This window comes from Sparus aurata, chromosome 3, assembly GCF_900880675.1.
Source record: "Sparus aurata chromosome 3, fSpaAur1.1, whole genome shotgun sequence".
NCBI classification, from domain to species: Eukaryota; Metazoa; Chordata; class Actinopteri; order Spariformes; family Sparidae; genus Sparus; species Sparus aurata.
Window position 1 is genome coordinate 5,610,938 of NC_044189.1, and position 17,648 is coordinate 5,628,585.

The 17,648-nt window shown below is 41.2% G+C and overlaps 1 protein-coding gene across 8 annotated transcripts in view; it reads left to right on the forward strand.

Annotated features, from left to right (window-relative positions):
* Window positions 1-17,648, forward strand: part of col11a2 (collagen, type XI, alpha 2) — a 49,562-nt gene that overhangs the window by 26,618 nt on the left and 5,296 nt on the right. For 6 of the 8 annotated variants that reach the window (XM_030412416.1, XM_030412417.1, XM_030412418.1 and 3 more), the window contains 53 exons: window positions 670-885; window positions 1,941-1,994; window positions 2,434-2,475; window positions 2,822-2,884; window positions 2,998-3,072; window positions 3,392-3,478; window positions 3,767-3,823; window positions 3,936-3,989; window positions 4,173-4,226; window positions 4,645-4,698; window positions 5,111-5,164; window positions 5,287-5,340; window positions 5,431-5,475; window positions 6,448-6,501; window positions 7,077-7,121; window positions 7,303-7,356; window positions 7,538-7,582; window positions 8,546-8,599; window positions 8,702-8,746; window positions 8,937-8,990; window positions 9,145-9,189; window positions 9,326-9,379; window positions 9,494-9,601; window positions 10,104-10,157; window positions 10,288-10,341; window positions 10,571-10,615; window positions 10,837-10,890; window positions 11,269-11,313; window positions 11,452-11,505; window positions 11,699-11,752; window positions 12,247-12,300; window positions 12,417-12,614; window positions 12,777-12,830; window positions 13,111-13,218; window positions 13,331-13,438; window positions 13,634-13,687; window positions 13,800-13,853; window positions 14,010-14,117; window positions 14,215-14,268; window positions 14,380-14,433; window positions 14,626-14,679; window positions 14,788-14,841; window positions 14,950-15,057; window positions 15,188-15,241; window positions 15,426-15,479; window positions 15,568-15,621; window positions 16,025-16,078; window positions 16,378-16,485; window positions 16,632-16,685; window positions 16,904-17,065; window positions 17,172-17,225; window positions 17,369-17,404; window positions 17,516-17,569. In XM_030412416.1, coding sequence (XP_030268276.1) covers window positions 670-885; window positions 1,941-1,994; window positions 2,434-2,475; window positions 2,822-2,884; window positions 2,998-3,072; window positions 3,392-3,478; window positions 3,767-3,823; window positions 3,936-3,989; window positions 4,173-4,226; window positions 4,645-4,698; window positions 5,111-5,164; window positions 5,287-5,340; window positions 5,431-5,475; window positions 6,448-6,501; window positions 7,077-7,121; window positions 7,303-7,356; window positions 7,538-7,582; window positions 8,546-8,599; window positions 8,702-8,746; window positions 8,937-8,990; window positions 9,145-9,189; window positions 9,326-9,379; window positions 9,494-9,601; window positions 10,104-10,157; window positions 10,288-10,341; window positions 10,571-10,615; window positions 10,837-10,890; window positions 11,269-11,313; window positions 11,452-11,505; window positions 11,699-11,752; window positions 12,247-12,300; window positions 12,417-12,614; window positions 12,777-12,830; window positions 13,111-13,218; window positions 13,331-13,438; window positions 13,634-13,687; window positions 13,800-13,853; window positions 14,010-14,117; window positions 14,215-14,268; window positions 14,380-14,433; window positions 14,626-14,679; window positions 14,788-14,841; window positions 14,950-15,057; window positions 15,188-15,241; window positions 15,426-15,479; window positions 15,568-15,621; window positions 16,025-16,078; window positions 16,378-16,485; window positions 16,632-16,685; window positions 16,904-17,065; window positions 17,172-17,225; window positions 17,369-17,404; window positions 17,516-17,569 — 3,573 coding nt within the window. The remainder of the gene's footprint in view (window positions 1-669; window positions 886-1,940; window positions 1,995-2,433; window positions 2,476-2,821; window positions 2,885-2,997; window positions 3,073-3,391; window positions 3,479-3,766; window positions 3,824-3,935; window positions 3,990-4,172; window positions 4,227-4,644; window positions 4,699-5,110; window positions 5,165-5,286; window positions 5,341-5,430; window positions 5,476-6,447; window positions 6,502-7,076; window positions 7,122-7,302; window positions 7,357-7,537; window positions 7,583-8,545; window positions 8,600-8,701; window positions 8,747-8,936; window positions 8,991-9,144; window positions 9,190-9,325; window positions 9,380-9,493; window positions 9,602-10,103; window positions 10,158-10,287; window positions 10,342-10,570; window positions 10,616-10,836; window positions 10,891-11,268; window positions 11,314-11,451; window positions 11,506-11,698; window positions 11,753-12,246; window positions 12,301-12,416; window positions 12,615-12,776; window positions 12,831-13,110; window positions 13,219-13,330; window positions 13,439-13,633; window positions 13,688-13,799; window positions 13,854-14,009; window positions 14,118-14,214; window positions 14,269-14,379; window positions 14,434-14,625; window positions 14,680-14,787; window positions 14,842-14,949; window positions 15,058-15,187; window positions 15,242-15,425; window positions 15,480-15,567; window positions 15,622-16,024; window positions 16,079-16,377; window positions 16,486-16,631; window positions 16,686-16,903; window positions 17,066-17,171; window positions 17,226-17,368; window positions 17,405-17,515; window positions 17,570-17,648) is intronic. The other 2 variants (XM_030412419.1, XM_030412423.1) reach the window with 1 other exon arrangement.

Genomic DNA, 17,648 nt, shown 5'->3' on the forward strand with positions numbered 1-17,648 from the left:
TGATATGACATAACAGTATAGCATAATTCCAATGGATTCATATTCATATTTCCAACCCATGGTAAGTAAAATAGAAAATAACATAGTTTTCGCTTTGCATAGCATCACACATAGCAGCAGCTTGTTTTCACAAAGTGCTTCATATCAGTTCTGTGTGTTCAGGGAACATGTAGGCATGACCTTCAGATTAAAAGTGTCTTCTTCTCTCTCACTTTAGTTTTTAATGCCAGTTGATATATTTAGGCAAATTTGGAGAAATCATTTGGTTACAGGTCAACACACACAGGCTGATGAGGATATGCTTTGGTGGAAACATACTATTATTAGCTCAACAACAGGTGATTAACAGAAGGTTTTAGGTTGCAGGATAAACCTGCTAATCCGACTGAAGGTACTGATAGCGTCCCCACAATCTGCCAGATGTCTTTTGTTCTCTGTGCGTATGTCACTGTTTATTTGCAAGAGGTAAGACTCACTTTTTTCTATATATGCCTCCCTCTTCTACTCCCCCTGTTGTTTCATTCTATATTTCTCTTTTCTTCACTAACACTTTCCAATCTCACATACCTCTCCCTACTCTTTTCACTGTCCCTTCCTCCCCTTGAATCTTTTTTCATCCTTCCACGCTCCTCTATCTATCCCGTTGCGCCTATGATAAACCAAACCCAGCCCCAGGTGGAGCCAGCACTGGGAGGAGAGGAGGTAGATGCCACCAAGGCAGGCGGTGTGGGCGAGGAGGCCTTCACCGAGGAGTATGTGACTGGGGACGTGGGCCTTAAGGAATACGACTATTCCTACAGGGACTACAATGAGCCATTACTGGAGACTGGAGAGGGCGATGCCAACATGGGCCCCGCTCTGTCTGCTGTGACAGACGAGGGAGGCGTAAGTAATTTTGCTTCTAGGGCAAAAAAAAATACACAGAAAATCAGTTTCAACCAACTCTGAAAACTAGTCTTTGGGAAGTTGTATTCAGTGTCCTCTCACATGACTTGTTTGAGTTTGCCATCTCTTAAAAAGCACTATGGACGCACGTTTTTAGCTGATATACATGTGCAGTAACAATAAAAATCTCACTGTCAAAATGTAGAATAACAAGTGATAGAATGTAACTTAGAACAACTTAATCAAGCACTTAAAGTGGCAACAGATCACTCCACTTCATATTGGATTCAAATGTACTTTTTACTCCATTAGATTATAAAAAGTGTGATACCACTAAATTAAAAATTGCACCATGCAAGTTAGGTCTATTCACGGATTCAGTTTTATACCAGGCAAACTCAATCAGTCACAGAGAAACCAGTATCTGAATGCATGTCAAATACTTTCAGGACCAAGAACTAGTCCCTGCATCAGTGGTTGAAATCGGTTTTACTCCATACAGTGTATAGTAAACATCTCCGGACCCCAGGAAGATGAGCTGTTACCGTGGTATAAGCTATCGGGGATCCTAATACACATAAATGATAACTTGAACTATCACATACACTGCATAAAGAGGCATTCGGAAGTGCAGCAGTAACCGAGTGCTGCATCCTTTTTCTTGAATGCCGTTTATCTCAGTGTCTGGCTTCATTTAGAGCTGCTAAGCCCTGATAATTCTCTGTATCAAGGCTAAAATCCTCTACGAGTTATGGACTAACAGTTTGGAGGACCTGTGAATCATCGGTATTTGGACGAAAGCTTTACGGCATTATCACAAGCAAGACAGGTTTTCATTTTATCATTCTGTTTTCTACACCGGCAGAGCAGTGTTGGATATAAACTAACGAGGGTGCTGGTCTACCTGTCGTCTGAATGCATGCAGCCAAAACACTTTTGTCTGCCGTATGCATTCAATGAGTGTGTTTGTCTTTCTTTTATTTTCGATGTGCGTGTGTGTGAGTGCCTCTATACTGACTATGCTGTATTGTTGGCTACATGTGTGTTTTCCTCAGGCTGCCGTCAGAGGCCAGAAAGGAGAGAAAGGAGATCCTGCTGTTTTGGAGCCTGTGAGTGACTGATTGTCTTTAAGCAGCTTTACCTGAGCAGGTGTATTTAAAATGGCTCCTTCTGTGACCAATAGGGAATAGAGGCCCCCAGTCACGTTTCCCAGAAGCTCCGAGGATTTGGACCAGCAACCTTTCAGTCACACAATCTTGTTTTTGTAACTCTAAGGCAATATAATATCAGTCATGTACTGCATCCAAATGAATCCAACACAGCTTTGTCACATCAGATTACGTCATTTTAACTGATATAAGTTATGCAGCTATTAAAAAGGGACAAATCTGTGGATGTAAACATGAACAAACCAACATTTTTCTCACAAAATCATTGGAGGCAAATAAATGGAGTACTGGCTTGTATTTGTGCAGTGTAAACCCATGATTTAAACTCCTTTTGTCTTGTTTTTATTTTACGTTTTTACCTTAATTTTAACTTTTGCAGGGTATGCTGATTGAAGGACCTCCTGGACCTGAGGGACCCGCTGTGAGTAGATTATAGTTATTCTCTTGTTTTCTTCAAAAAAGACATTTAACTTACCTCTAAATATTCTATTAACTCTCCTATAGTTTGCTCTTCAAGATTAGCGCATTTTGTTTCTCAGCCATTAATTATTATTGGTTTATTTTCGATGGTGTAAATTGCTCGTTGTCAATATTAGTTTGAATCTTAGCTCGTGCACTTCTCTGTTGCAAAGTTGTGACAATCAAAGAGAGTTCTTGAATGTTATGTTTCGGATATTCCCACACATCACCGTAATCAAGCTGCACCTGACATCTCACCGAGTCTGTCATCAGAATATTTAAGTCCTCCTCCCTTATGTTGCTTTCAGGGTCCTACTGGCCCCCCTGGCTCTTCTGGACCTCCTGGTTCTGTTGGTGACCCTGGCGAGAGGGTGAGTGTATCACTTGATCTGATTAAGACACATTATTTGTCATTGCTGATGTATTTGTATTCTACTCTGTCCTTGAACCTGTCAGCTCACCTGTCCCTCTCTCCATCCTGCAGGGCCCTCCTGGTAAAGCTGGTCTGCCCGGAGCTGACGGAGTCCCTGGACCTCCTGGAACCTCAGTCATGCTGCCTGTGAGACACCCTTAACTTTGGATGCTTTATTAGAATTGAATACTATCTGAATGGCTTTAAATATGAGCAATGCTTTTCTCTAATGTCGGCTTTAAGATGTCACAGACTCTTGATCAATATTCTGTACAATGCTGTAAGGTCAGTTCACGTTCAAGTTATTAGCTTATATTGGCTTTCCTTTAAATATGTGTATATTGGCCTCTCACAGATCTAATAGTTGGAGGTTCCTTGTTTATCACAGCTTCAGTCAATAAAGCCTGTAGGTTATTTGGCACAGTCTCTAATCACATGGTTTAATTCTTTTGTTTTCTTTTTGCAGTTCCGTTTCGGTCAGAGTGGAGGAGATAAGGGTCCCGTCGTTTCTGCACAGGAAGCCCAGGTGGCAGCCATCTTGTCTCAGGCCCGGGTCAGTGATCACCCTGTTTTCACATTTCCACTCTGTGGTTGGTTTTCCTCAAGGAATGTATCAAGTCTTGATGTTTCGCCATTGACTGAGATTGTCACCATCTTTGAAGAACTTTGTGTCCATACATGTTTGATTTTGTAAAATGTAGCCTTTCTTTGCTATTGATTTCCCTCACTGAAACAAGTTCAAAAACACTGCAAAATGCAATACACAGCACTGTACATATTCAACATTACAAGTAACCCTATGCCTCCATCATCATTGACTCTGAGATGTTGTTTTCTGTAGATGGCTCTGAAAGGACCTCCTGGACCAATGGGATACACTGGACGCCCTGGACCCCTGGTATGTCACCTGTTATTTTGACCCTTACCTGTTTATATCAAGAGTCAGTTTCACAATCAAGCTGATTTAGTGATGATGATGATGATGACGATGATGATGATGTCGTTTTCAGGGAAATCCAGGAAGTTCTGGTCTGAAGGGAGAGAGTGGAGACCCCGGACCTCAGGTGAAAACACCGGGCCAAGCCTGAACTCTAAATCTAATCATTTTAACATTTAAGTTTATCTCACATGTTGAAATTAACTTTGCTTTTCACAGTGCAGCACTGTGCATGTTATTATTGAACATATAGTTTACTCAGCTCAGATGTATGAAAACATTTTCTCACAGAGATCAAATTGATTTTCAGGGCACCAGGGGACCCCAGGGTGTGATGGGACCTCCAGGCAAAGCAGGAAGAAGAGTGAGTATAAAAAATGTCCAGCAGACCTTGTAATTCCTATTTTCAGTGAGTTGTTTGTTGTTTGTTCAACCAAAAGTACACAGGCACGACATTACTGTAGTTTCTCAAAGAGGCTCGGGGGCTGCTCCCAGTGAGTGAATTCTGTCGAAGCTGTAGATTCAATCAAATACAAGTTTGTTATTAGAAAGTGTTTGTACAGTGCACCACTGGATTTCTTCAGAAAGGGTTTTGTCACCTCCTCTGCAACAACTAGACAAGGAACCTTCTATGTCGATACCTGGAGCTTTCCTACACTCCTGTCTAATTCTATCTTAGTCGAGCACACCCAGTCAGAAACAAAACATTGGTAAGTTATAAAACTGTTGTCTCTTATACAGCAGCATTTAAAGATGTTCCTCCTCTGCTTGTTCTCTTACAGGGCCGTGCTGGAGCTGATGGCGCCAGAGGAATGCCGGGAGAAACTGGAACTAAGGTAACCTCTCTCTGGTGTCATTCTTTTTATGAACAATATCAAAATAAAACCTCACTGCTTGCAGCTGACTTTGTCACATGTCTGGCATTTTAGAAGTTAATCTCCTCTGCAGTTGTGCTCTCTGTCCCAGGATAGAGAGATTATTGGACCTTTTCGGTCTGATTACAGCTAAAAAAAAATATTTTGATCATCTATAAGTAGGAAGTGGTTCAAAGAAACGAACAATACCCTTCACCTTGAGAGATTTAGGTTCTCTCTGAAGAAAAGAGACTCACAATGAAATAAGATTTGGCTAACACTTGTTTGTTACCTAAGAAACAAACCACAGAGGACCCTCCTTGTGTTGTTGACTAGCGATTACTACTTTATTATCTTGGAACAATATTCATACCTGTCTGTGTGTCTCTCTCAGGGTGACCGTGGTTTCGATGGCCTTCCTGGTTTGCCCGGTGACAAAGGACACAGGGTGAGTCAAAAGTCCCAATCAAAATACCGCACACACTTCACACAGTATTATAATTTTTGGTATTAGTGGCAAGTTAAAGAACTTTTCTGAATCCTCACTCCTCCACTCTTTATCTCCCCCAGGGTGACGGTGGAGCAATGGGACCACCAGGGCCTCAAGGAGAGGACGGAGAGAGGGTATGATTATATGAGACAGCACTGCTCAAAACATCTGTCACTGTGTGACTCTGTAACTAATCAGCATTTTGTTTCTGTGTGTGTTTTCAGGGAGACGATGGAGACGTTGGACCCAGGGGTCTCCCAGGTGAACCAGTGAGTGTTTCCATGACAAAACAGCTGTTTATAAATCCCTCCCATGTGTCTATTTGTATGTCATCTGTGCACCTCTATGTCTGTTATAAACAGCATCCCAAATAGATCTTTCTGTATCCATCTGATACACCTGCTGTTTCTCACTACAGCACTAATACAGAGGTAGATGATGCAGCCTAGTGCTGGCAGGATCACAGGTGTATTGTGTGCACATTGAAAATGTTACAGAAATAATAGAATTAGATGATTTGCTAGTTTTCTTTCCTCTTTCAAGTCTTTACAAGGACATATATAAAATATAAAAAACTCAGTGGCTTCTTTATTAGGCACATTTCTAAAATCTAAAGCCGATAAAAAAGTCCTGCCATCAAGTCTTCCTTTGCACGGTCCACTATCTTCAGTTTTAGAATCTGTAAATTCTGATGTTGATTACATTAAATCATTTTCTTTTTTTCTGCACAAATTTAGATTTATCTAATTATGTTGGATCCAATTATATATTTTTTAAATAATGGTTGCATAAAGGTTATTTTCCTCCTGATATTTTAACCCTTTATGTGTGTAGAGCACAGCAGTTAGAAATTATATTAAATGTACTTTATTATTATTGTTGTTTTTATTATTTGTATTTATTTAAATTCTGAAAACGTTTTTTTTGGTATGTTTACGAACTTTTACGATCTTACAGTTCCATAGATATCAATATAATATATAATACTATAACTTCCTTAAAGCAAATATTATATTTTGCCCAACTTTTGTCCGTCTATATACTTTTATGTTTTCATGTGTCAGTATGTCCTGATGCTGATGGTGCAGCCACAGCTCTTGTTGACCTTTGACCTACCAGTTATTTTAATCTACGTTATGATTTATTATAGAGTTCAAATTGTAGGACTGTTTGACTCTGTCAGTCATGACTGTGATTACTGACTGATTTTGGCTTGCGTGTGTGCGTCTGTGTGTTTCCAGGGACCTCGTGGTTTGCTCGGACCCAAAGGTCCTCCTGGAATCCCTGGACCTCCTGTGAGTAAAAAACAATTTCAAACCACTCTGTGCTGCTGTTATTATAGCTGTATTGTTTTCTTTCTCTGTGACCACTCAGCACCCACAGCACCAACTGAAACAACATGCTGTGACCTGATGTAAAGACGGAAATATCCAGTAATCTAAAAATGAACACGTAAAGTTCCCTCAGCCATCTCGAAACAATAATAACACACGCAGTATCCAAGTCCCGTGTTTCCATTTGACGCTCAAACTTTGATCAAACATTGTTGAGCTCCACCGATGTAGCTTTGCATTCTTTTACCATCGTCTGACTCATAGTGGACATTTATTATGAAAGGATCTGAGGAGATGCAGCAGAAGCTCCTTGTCTAAACCTGTCACCTACCTTCACCTACATTACCTGTAATGCAACCTGATCAGTCAGAGATTCAGGTGTGGCTCATGTAGCCTCGAACTGCCAGCTTCAAACAGAAATGAGGCATGCCTGCTGATTCCTTTAAATCTAAAGACAAACACTATCATCACATCAGTAGTTTTGAGGTTTTATCAACTCTTAATGATTTTCTCTGTTCAATCTCTCTTTTTCTCAGGGTGTACGTGGAAATGACGGGCCCCATGGTCCCAAAGGAAACTTGGTCAGTGTCATTATAAGTTATCCGGCATTTTTTTTATGTAACCTTTTTACTATCAGTAGATAATAAGTAGCAATACCTGTTATTGTAACGCAAAATGTGTCTCCTAAGTAATTATGACCCTTGATCCTCATCTGTCCTTCACTTTGTCATCACTTCATCATCTGTTATTTCTGTCACGCAGGGTCCCCAAGGTGAGCCAGGACCTCCAGGTCAGCAGGGAACCCCGGGAACTCAGGTGAGATAAAGGACAGCTGGCCACTATCACATACATACATTCTACAATATTAACTTCTTTCACAAAGTAACTGTGTGCTGAAAAACATATCCATGCATTCACATGCACACAACAATTAAAGGAAACAGTAATATAGAGAGTTTGTATTCATTCCAGACATTTTTTGTTTGTTTTCTTGCAGGGAATGCCAGGACCTCAGGGAGCCCTCGGACCCCCAGGAGAGAAAGTAAGAAGCTAAAAACATATTTAGTTACTCTGCATGTAAGTGCAGCAAGATACAGGAAGTTAAGTTGTTCATGAAAATATATATAAGCATCGGGTATACAATGACCAGATTAAACTTACAAAATGTTCTTATTAAATCCTCTCCATTCATGAGGGAGTGATGTGAATAATGAAATATCTTAAAGAAGATTAAGTCCTTTTATGGAGATCCAATATCCCATTGAAATACTGTTTGGAGATAATTATGCATCCTCAATTTGATGTGTTTCTTGTATAAAAACAGATGTGGGAGTGACACATAATGTAGTGATGGATATTAAAAGAGTGAAAACCGATATAAGAGAATAGGAGACTTGCGTTTTTTTGTGATTAAGGAAGCAGGGAGACTAGATTTGTGAAAAATGTGTGATAGTCTCATTGGTTGTGATATTTATCTGCACTCTCTGGTACATGAGAAAGTCACATCAGTCATTTTGTGAAATACTTATTTGCTTTCTTGCCAATATTTACATGAGAAGATTAATGCTACCCTCAGACATGAAGCTACAGTCAGCAGCTAATTCCAAACAGGGGAAAAGAGCCAGCCATGCTCAATTCACAGGTTGAAAGATCAACATAACGGCACCAGTATTGCTCACTAATACCCTGTTCACACACGTAAAAGAAAACAATAGCACCCACTAACATCTGGGCTTTGTCTTCAATATGAATGTGTGCTATTTGTATTCACGCCCATGTAAACTGACCCTGCAGCAGTAACAGGTGTTTAGTTTCTCTGATCAGCTGTGATTGGAACACAACACACAGGTAATCATGCTGATATTTAGGTGTGATACTATGATGTTTGCTTAAATAAAGGACGCTGGCTTTTTAGTCTCGCTCATAGTTCATTCATGTGTTCACTTGGTAGCTGCACATTGTTTGGCACTAGACTCACTCGTGGCCATCTTGTCTTCTCCAACAGGGTCCCACAGGAAAACCAGGTCTGCCAGGAATGCCCGGAGCTGATGGCCCTCCTGTACGTTTTTTCGTTGTTTATGTCATGAACACTGAATTTAATTGAATCCATCAATATTGGATGTCTTTCCTGAGGCTTGAACTCTCTGTCTTCCCTTCTCAGGGTCACCCAGGAAAGGAGGGGCCTGCTGGCACCAAAGGAAACCAGGTGGGTGTCGAGCATAAATAATCCCATCACACTGCACCTCTTCCATCTAACACACTTAAATATGGCTCATAAAAGGAAAAACATAAAACATCTGAAAGATTTTGATTAAAAGGGCTGTTTTTTGGAACATGTTTACTCTAAAGTATTAATTGTGTTGTAAGTCCGTCCCTCTTTCTTTGACTTTCTCCAGGGTCCCAACGGTCCACAGGGAGCTATCGGCTATCCTGGCCCTCGTGGCATCAAGGTCAGTTCACAACTTGATTGTGAGGCCATTTTGTAAAGTCTAAATTCTCTTTTCCATTCGGGTGATTTTGCATCGCACTTGCATATAAACTGCATCAACTCAAGTCTTAAACATCCCTCGACATATAAGTGAATATGTGATGCTTTGATCGCAGGGAGGTCAAGGAATCCGTGGACTGAAGGGCCACAAGGGAGAGAAGGTAAGTGATTCATCACAGTTTAATACTTCCAATTAATAATCACTTACTTAATCATATGCACAATAACAGCTGACAAAAACAACAATGACAAAGTGTCTTGCTGAGTATTAACTGTATGTGTTGTTTGTGTTTCTAGGGAGAAGATGGTTTCCCTGGAATTAAGGGAGATTTTGGTCTCAAGGGAGAGAGGGTAAGATCAGCTCATTGATCGAACGATTAATGGACTAATGAAGCTGTGGATTGATTGAATTACAGTATATTTTATTGTTTGTACTGATGGTTTTGTTTTGTCTCTTGCCTACAGGGCGAGCTTGGAGTGCCAGGACCCAGGGGAGAGGACGGTCCAGAGGGGCCAAAGGGTCGCGTCGGACCCCCTGGTGAGATCGGACCACTTGGTCTCGTTGGAGAGAAGGTACGTCATGATTGGCTCTTAGTAACATGAGATGTGGCGCTGATATTCCAGCATCATTTCCTGCCTTATATATTAGTCGTCAAAATGAAACTGGCTTTTCAATTTGCAAACATTTCCCAATAACTGCCACAAATGTATGATGACATTTCACGTTTTGTAAATAGTAGCTGAAGGCGCCTTCTCTTTGGTGATGCATTAGGCAGGAAATATCATCGTGCTGCCCTCTTGTGGTTATACATCTATGTGCACTTGAGTGGAACATGACATCGAAGCATGGAATTTATACTAATTAGTAATTATAGTCCATGTATGTTATCATTAATTTAACTTTCACACAGTTGAGGCGACTAAACATTTGAGTTCCTGTCAGATATTTTGCCAACATTTTATTACATGTTAATATGAATCTAGCACACCGGAGTACATTTTTTTCACGTACCCTTAGTAAAATAATCATTCAAGTTAAAGGATAATGATTAATGATGTGATCCTGTGATTTCAGGGTAAACTTGGTGTACCAGGACTTCCTGGATATCCTGGAAGACAAGGACCTAAGGTAAGAGAAACACATCGATAATCCAAACTGAGTCATTGCTTCATCCAGGACTTTGTTCACACTCATTGTCACCAGGTGGTTTTATTGTGTGAAACATTACAAATGTTGAAATGTTGATTTCTTTATTTAGGGATCACTCGGCTTCCCAGGATTCCCTGGCTCAAACGGCGAGAAAGGAACAAGGGTAAGTTGACGGCTCTGTGGAATATTTTCTTTCTAAAGTCTATTCAGCTCCATATGACTTTAAATGGTTAATGATCAGAGTCGTAATAAAGTGAGTTGTTCTGTGTCAATAATGAAGCAGTATAATTATCTCTACACAGAGAGGCAACTGATGGATCCTTTAGATTAAGATATATAGTCAGTTCGCTTTGCCTAGCTGAGTTTATGATTGTTTTATGTTTGTTTTTCAGGGTCTTGGTGGCAAATCAGGACCAAGAGGACAAAGAGGACCAACGGTACCATTTCACTTTTATTCATTCATTCTTTAATTCAGTTTATAAAAGCTATTCTGTTCAGAGGATGAAGGCCTGTGCCCTTTCTAACACTCAAGCTGTTGAGTGCAGAGGGACAAAAACTGTTTCTTTTTCTCTGTGCATGATATGAAAGAGTAACTGTTTTTACGGTTTTGACTGATGAGGACTTGTTACTGATTATGCTGACTGTTTGTGTCCATCAGGGCCCCAGAGGACAGAGAGGACCGAGGGGCGCGACTGGGAAACCAGGAGCAAAGGTTTGTCTACGAAGTGAATTTATCCAGAGTGAAATAAAAAACTGTGTGCCATTATGATGATTTTGATGAATATCGTTGTTGATTATCTTGGTCTGTCTCTTAACATCATCATCATCACTAAATGTTAATGTTGATTGAATATAAACTTCAAGGCTGGATATGTAGATTTATTTATTTATTTATTTATATACATTATATATATATATTTTTTGTTTATTTATTTTTATTTAACTTAATCTCATGTTTTGAATTTGACACCAAAAAGTTTCAGTAAAGACACCGCAAAGTAATTTTGATATTTCAGCAAAACAGTCCGTATTCTTTGCCACAAAATAATTTGTGATCCAAAACCTCACTTTTTTATTTACCTTTTTTCAGGGAACTTCTGGAAGTGACGGCCCTTCTGGTCCTCCTGGAGAGAGGGTGAGTGCATGATTCTCATTACAGGAAAACATGTCCTGTAATGTTGGAGATTACATTCTTTATGTTTTATAAGACACTGGATGGTTTATTGAGCATTCTCATATGTTCTTATTATATCATATGTTGTTGTTTTAACAGGGATTGCCCGGACCTCAGGGAGCCAATGGTTTCCCCGGACCAAAGGGACCTCCTGTAAGAAAACGTTTGATGAACTTTCTAATAGACTTATTGATGAGACTGTATATATTAAAAATGGCGGCCTTTCATAAGAGAATTATACTACATTGTTCTTGCATTGATTTAGGTTTTATGTACCCTCTTGCTTGTAGGAACAGTTACTATCGAGATTTAAGTCATATAAAGGTTAAGTAATGTTTCCTTACAGGGACCACCAGGAAAGGATGGACTGCCTGGACACCCTGGCCAGAGAGGAGAAGTTGTAAGTTTAATTTCATCACTTTCATCGTCTTTATTTTACCTTCCAGTCATCGCTTTATTTTAAGAAGAAGCCACTCAAAAAATAAACCCTATAAGACTGAACTGACTAAATCATTACAAACATATAAATGTATCAGCAGTAAGCGAGACAGAGTGCAGGAAATGCTTTCATTTTTCTTCATGGCTGCAGTCACTCAGAAGTTATGTCATGAGATATTTTAGTAGCAAATATATGAATTTTTAATTTTGTTTCTGTTGATCTTAAAATTGTAAATGTTTAGTGACATCCTCTGGAGGTGGATTCAAAGAGACATCAGCTATATTTGGTTCCAACTAAATTAACCACAATTATGCACCTGATCTTTTGTTAAGTGAACGTAACTAAATAAACTAATTAGTGATGTTTTCAGTAAAGTTATTTGAGAAGTTGAGGTGCCTTACAAGGTTCAATATTTTGTAGATTTTTATTTTGCTAACTGAGCTTTCTTCGTGCAGGGTTTCCAAGGTAAAATGGGTCCACCTGGGCCTCCTGGAGTCGTTGGACCTCAGGTGAGTTTTAGAAATCATGATGCAGATTTTCTCATTACTGATGCAGTAAATCATATTACATTTCATAACAACACAACATGTCCTTTTTTCTTTTCTCTCCATCTGCCTCCTCCTAGGGTCCATCAGGAGAGACCGGCCCCATGGGCGAGCGCGGCCACCCCGGTCCCCCAGGTCCACCTGGAGAGCAGGGACTTTCTGGTCCATCAGGAAAGGAGGGCACCAAGGGAGACCCTGGACCCCCCGGAGGCCCTGGCAAAGACGGACCACCAGGACTGAGAGGTTTTCCTGGAGAGAGAGGACTGCCTGGAACTCCTGTGAGTATGACCAGAAGAAATACTGTGTAGATCACCAGGCAGATGCTATTAGCCAAATACTGCTAATCACTCTGATAGCAGTAAGTTCACCTTTGGATAAAATCGTCTTGTGGAGGTGAGGTGAAATATTACTGATGAATCCGTTCTTGCCTTTTCTTGCAGGGAGGTGGAGGACTGAAGGGAAGTGAAGGACCTGCCGGACCTCCTGGACCCGCTGTACGTTTGACTTTCATTTTAAAATCATCATCCCTCCTTCAGCGATAAATAAAAAAATACAGTGATATGTCGCTCGCCCACTCAGTTAAAGTACGAGAGTTTGTCTATGATGGATTTTAGATATTTTGAGCATCATTTATGGTTGTTTAATTTCCTGAGTTTTGATATTCCAAATATGTAAATATTTCATTATCGAATCCATCCAACTTCAGAATGAAGGATTCTTTCAGTGAATACCTGCTGTAATCACTGTTTTCTTAATGACATTGTATCTTTTCAGGGGTCTCCTGGTGAGAGGGGACAATCTGGTACCGCTGGACCTGTTGGACCCCCTGGTAGACCAGGCCCTCAGGGGCCTCCTGGACCTGCTGGAGAGAAGGGAGTTCCTGTGAGTGTTCTTGAGAATTTTGTCCAATGTGCAGTAGTTTGCAAAGTCATTGTACATGGACCCAAAGAAACTCAACTATTGATTCTCCTCTCTCTTTTTTTCTCCTGTTCAGGGTGAGAAAGGCCCGATCGGCCCAGCAGGTCGAGATGGCGTGCAGGGTCCCGTGGGTCTGCCTGGCCCTGCTGGATCACCTGGAGTACCTGGAGAGGACGGAGACAAGGCCAGTAACTCTAAGTCACCTTTCTCACACCATCATGTCTTTTTAATTACCATCTTAGTTACCTTATTAATCATCCAAAAGTGTTGTTATTAAACTGAGCCTCCACGCTGCTCTTTGCACAGGTGATGATCATTTATATCAGGGCTTGTTTTGTCTTCGTCTTTGCTGTAACATGAAGTTTGTTTGTCATTGCAGGGTGAGGTTGGAGAGCACGGCCAGAAGGGTGCCAAGGGAGGAAAAGGAGAGCATGTGAGTGATGCTGATTTATAATTAAAAACAATGCTGTTTCTCTGTCAATCTCATGAGTGCTGTTGTGTTGTTTCGCTCATTGTTTCTGTGCTTGTTTTTTGTTTGTTAACAGGGTCCTCCTGGTCCACCTGGGCCAATGGGTCCCGTCGGTCAGCCCGGTCCTGCTGTGAGTACAAGTTCTAACTCTTCAATACAAAATCAGCGAGTTTGCAGTGCTAGTTGGTTTTACTTGTACTTTTTGTTAAGACATGCTGCAAACTCAGTTCAGGCATTTTTTCTGAGACAATGTGTTTAATAATATCTCTCATGTCTTCTGGTGCAGGGTGCTGATGGAGAGCTTGGACCGAGAGGCCAGCAGGGGCCTTTTGGAGCTAAAGGTGACGAAGGATCCAGAGGATTCCCAGGAGCTCCAGGACCCATCGGACTGCAGGTAAAATACGTTTCAGAGTATCTTTACCTTAGACTTAATACAAATATTTCTATGATGTTGTGAGCTACTCTCTCAAACCTTCACTCCTGTCCTGTAGGGATTGCCAGGACCATCAGGTGAGAAGGGAGAGACGGGAGACGTTGGACCTCTGGTGAGTTTCAGAAATACATGACATCAGCTGTAATGGCTGCATCAGTGACTTATTTTATCGTAATAAAAATCATATACGGTGATGAAAGCATGAGTCTCTTTATGTCTCCAGGGTCCTCCAGGCCCTCCAGGACCTCGTGGCCCTGCTGGACCCAGCGGTGCTGATGTGAGTGTTTAAAGCTCTAACTTCACTAAAAAAAGAAAATGTAATAATATAAAATCTACGTGGTTTAGTGTTCCAGTACTGTTCCAACACTGACTGTCCGTTGTAGCAAGTGAGACTAGTGAGAATGTCCCTAAAAACAGCAAAAATCTTAAAACTGTTTGTATGTGAACTGTTTTTGTGTTTGTTTTTCAGGGTCCTCAAGGTCCTCCTGGTGGTATTGGAAATCCTGGATCTGTTGGAGAGAAGGTACAGTGATTGACACATTTCAGAGCATTATTGCTGCATGACTTTGATGGTGTCTGAATTAATTTGAACTTGGCTTGAGAACTTAGAGAAATACTGTTTGCTTCACAGGGAGAGCCCGGTGAGGGTGGACCACCTGGAATCGGAGGGGAGCCTGGAAAGAAGGTGAGTGGCTCTAACGTCTTGTGGGTTGAGTTCTCGGGATACTGTACCTTTACTGACGGGTTAAAAGCATCCATGAGTTGACGAATACTTCTGTACTCCTGTTTTCAGGGTCCTCGTGGAGAACGCGGAGAGAAGGGAGAGGCTGGTCAACCTGGAACTGCTGGTCCCGCTGGAGGACGAGGACGACCTGGAGATGATGGACCCAAAGGAAACCCTGTATGATTCACACAATGCAACACACACACAATGACATATAAATGACTAAATACTCCAATGCAGAAGTGATCTTCTATCTAGCTTTACTCGATACATTCAGATGACATGTGTTTTTTCTCTCTGACTTCAGGGTCCTGTTGGTTTCCCTGGTGATCCTGGTCCCCCTGGTGAGGTTGGACCCAGAGTGAGTATCCTCTTTTTCTATTCACACCATATTAATAATATCTTGTTGTTGTTTTTTTACTTTGTTGCATGTGGCTGCAAAGCTGACACCAGTTCAGCTTGTTTCATACACATGTTGTCTTGAACTTTGTGCTAAACTGAACAACAAAAAGAAAAACTTGTAACATTGATCTGTTTTACTTCAGGGTCAAGATGGTGCCAAGGGAGAGAGAGGAGAAGATGGTGAACAAGGAGAATCTGTAAGTCAAAGATCCACAATGCAGATATGTAAGTGTTATAAGAAACATCTCATTGACCTCAATCTGCTCTCTCTGCCGTCTATTAAAGGGTTCCCCTGGACCTCCTGGTGAGAACGGACCTCCCGGCCCCCTTGGAAAGAGGGTAAGGTCACAGTCCTAATATGAAAGGTTCATGGATCTATCAGGAGGTGTTTGCACGAATAGCAGTCATGAATGTTTTCCTCCATCATGCATCCATTCCGCATCTTTTTCCTGATGTCACAACATGTAGCAGATAACAGTCAGTAAACAGTGTCGCAAAAACTTTTTTTCACCATGTTATCCTTTGTTGTGAGCTTTGAGAGGACAAAGTGCTGCATCTGTTCTCCAACAATAAGTCAGACAATGATGTTGTATCCAATGTGAATTATCCATTGTTCGAAGAATGGCCTTCATTTTATATACAGTTCAGTGACATCGTCTAATGATTTCTTTCTTGATTTGATGAAATTATGAAGTTTGAAATCATATAATACATTATATCTTTGTTATTTGTTATTGTCCAGGGCCCTGCTGGAACACGAGGACCCGAGGGACGTCAGGGAGAGAAGGGAACTAAGGTGAGTGTTGAGCTTTGTAGTACGTTTTTCAACTCCCTGTGGTCTTGAACAGATAATGATGAGTCTAAACTCATGTCATACTGTACAGAAATGCTATGACGAGAACAAAGTAGATAGTAGATCACTGTCTCACCTTCTGGTGATGATATTAAATTCCATTAATGACACCAGGACCAAAGATAAACATTTGCCAGCTGCGATTGTATTTCTTTCCTCTGTGACATGTTTCAGCAGGTATCTCTTCTCTATATCACTTTTTAAAATATGTTTAATCATGATTATGTCATCATTATTCACAGGGAGACCCAGGTGCTGTCGGCCCACCAGGAAAAACCGGCCCTGTGGGCCCCCAGGGTGTACCAGGAAAACCAGGAACAGAGGGTCTCAGAGGACTCCCGGGATCAGTGGTCAGTAAAGATTTTGATTTATTTTTGTATTTGTTAATATGACCACTAGACATAATGTCACAAGTAATAAGTAATGTGTATGCAACACTTGTTACACAGTGTGTTGGATGTCCAACGTGGTAAATGTGTTACAAACTTTGTTTCAGGGTGAGCAAGGATCTCCAGGACCTTCTGGACAGAAAGGACCTCCTGGACCTCTGGTAAGATATCAATGTTGTTATATCTTCATGTGTACATCGACTCTGCACTTTGATGTACAGTAAAATAAGTTTGATCACACAGCAGTCCTTTCCTCCAACTCCTCCATCTCATCCATCATCTCTCTCTTCATCTTCTGTTTTTCTTATCTCTTGTCTCCTCCACCATCTCCTCACTGTCTCCCTCCTCTCCTCTTCTGTTTCTTCTTCTCCTCCTGCAGGGACCTCCTGGTTTGCCTGGTCTGCGTGGAGACCCCGGTGCCAAGGGAGAGAAGGGACATCCAGGTCTTATCGGTCTCATTGGACCCCCAGGAGAGCAGGGAGAGAAGGGAGACAGAGGTCTGCCCGGGCCTCAGGGAACATCCGGACCAAAAGGAGAGACTGTAAGTCCGACCATGTGATAGAGAGGGTCTGCTCAACCTTCACTATTCACACTCATTTAGATCATAATATATGAAAACTGTTCTCATGTCTTGTGTTTAAATCCAGGGAATGTCTGGCGGCACCGGACCCCTCGGCCCTGCTGGTCCTCCTGGTCTGCCTGTGAGTGCTGTTTTATCTCATCTCATTGTCTTTTTTCTTGATTCAGTTACTCAGATGTTATTGAGTTCCATATAAAGTCATGACAGTGGTGCAACACTGATGAAGATGGTCACCATCGTTAAACTGCCTCATATGTTTTACAGGGTCCTCAAGGTATCAAAGGAGCTAAGGGTTCTTCTGTGAGTATACTTTAATAGTGTTTGTACCAAAAACAATTAATACATTGTTCACTTGACTTGAATCTGATGCAGTGATGCATATTGAATGTTTCCTCTTGTTGCTGTGTTTAGGGAGGAGCTGGTCCAAAGGGAGAAAAGGGTGTACCAGGACAGCCTGGACTTCCTGTAAGTACCATACTGTTTCTTTGCTCACTCATTGCACCTCACAGTTGATTGGCAGTTGATTAATTAAAATGTAAACTTG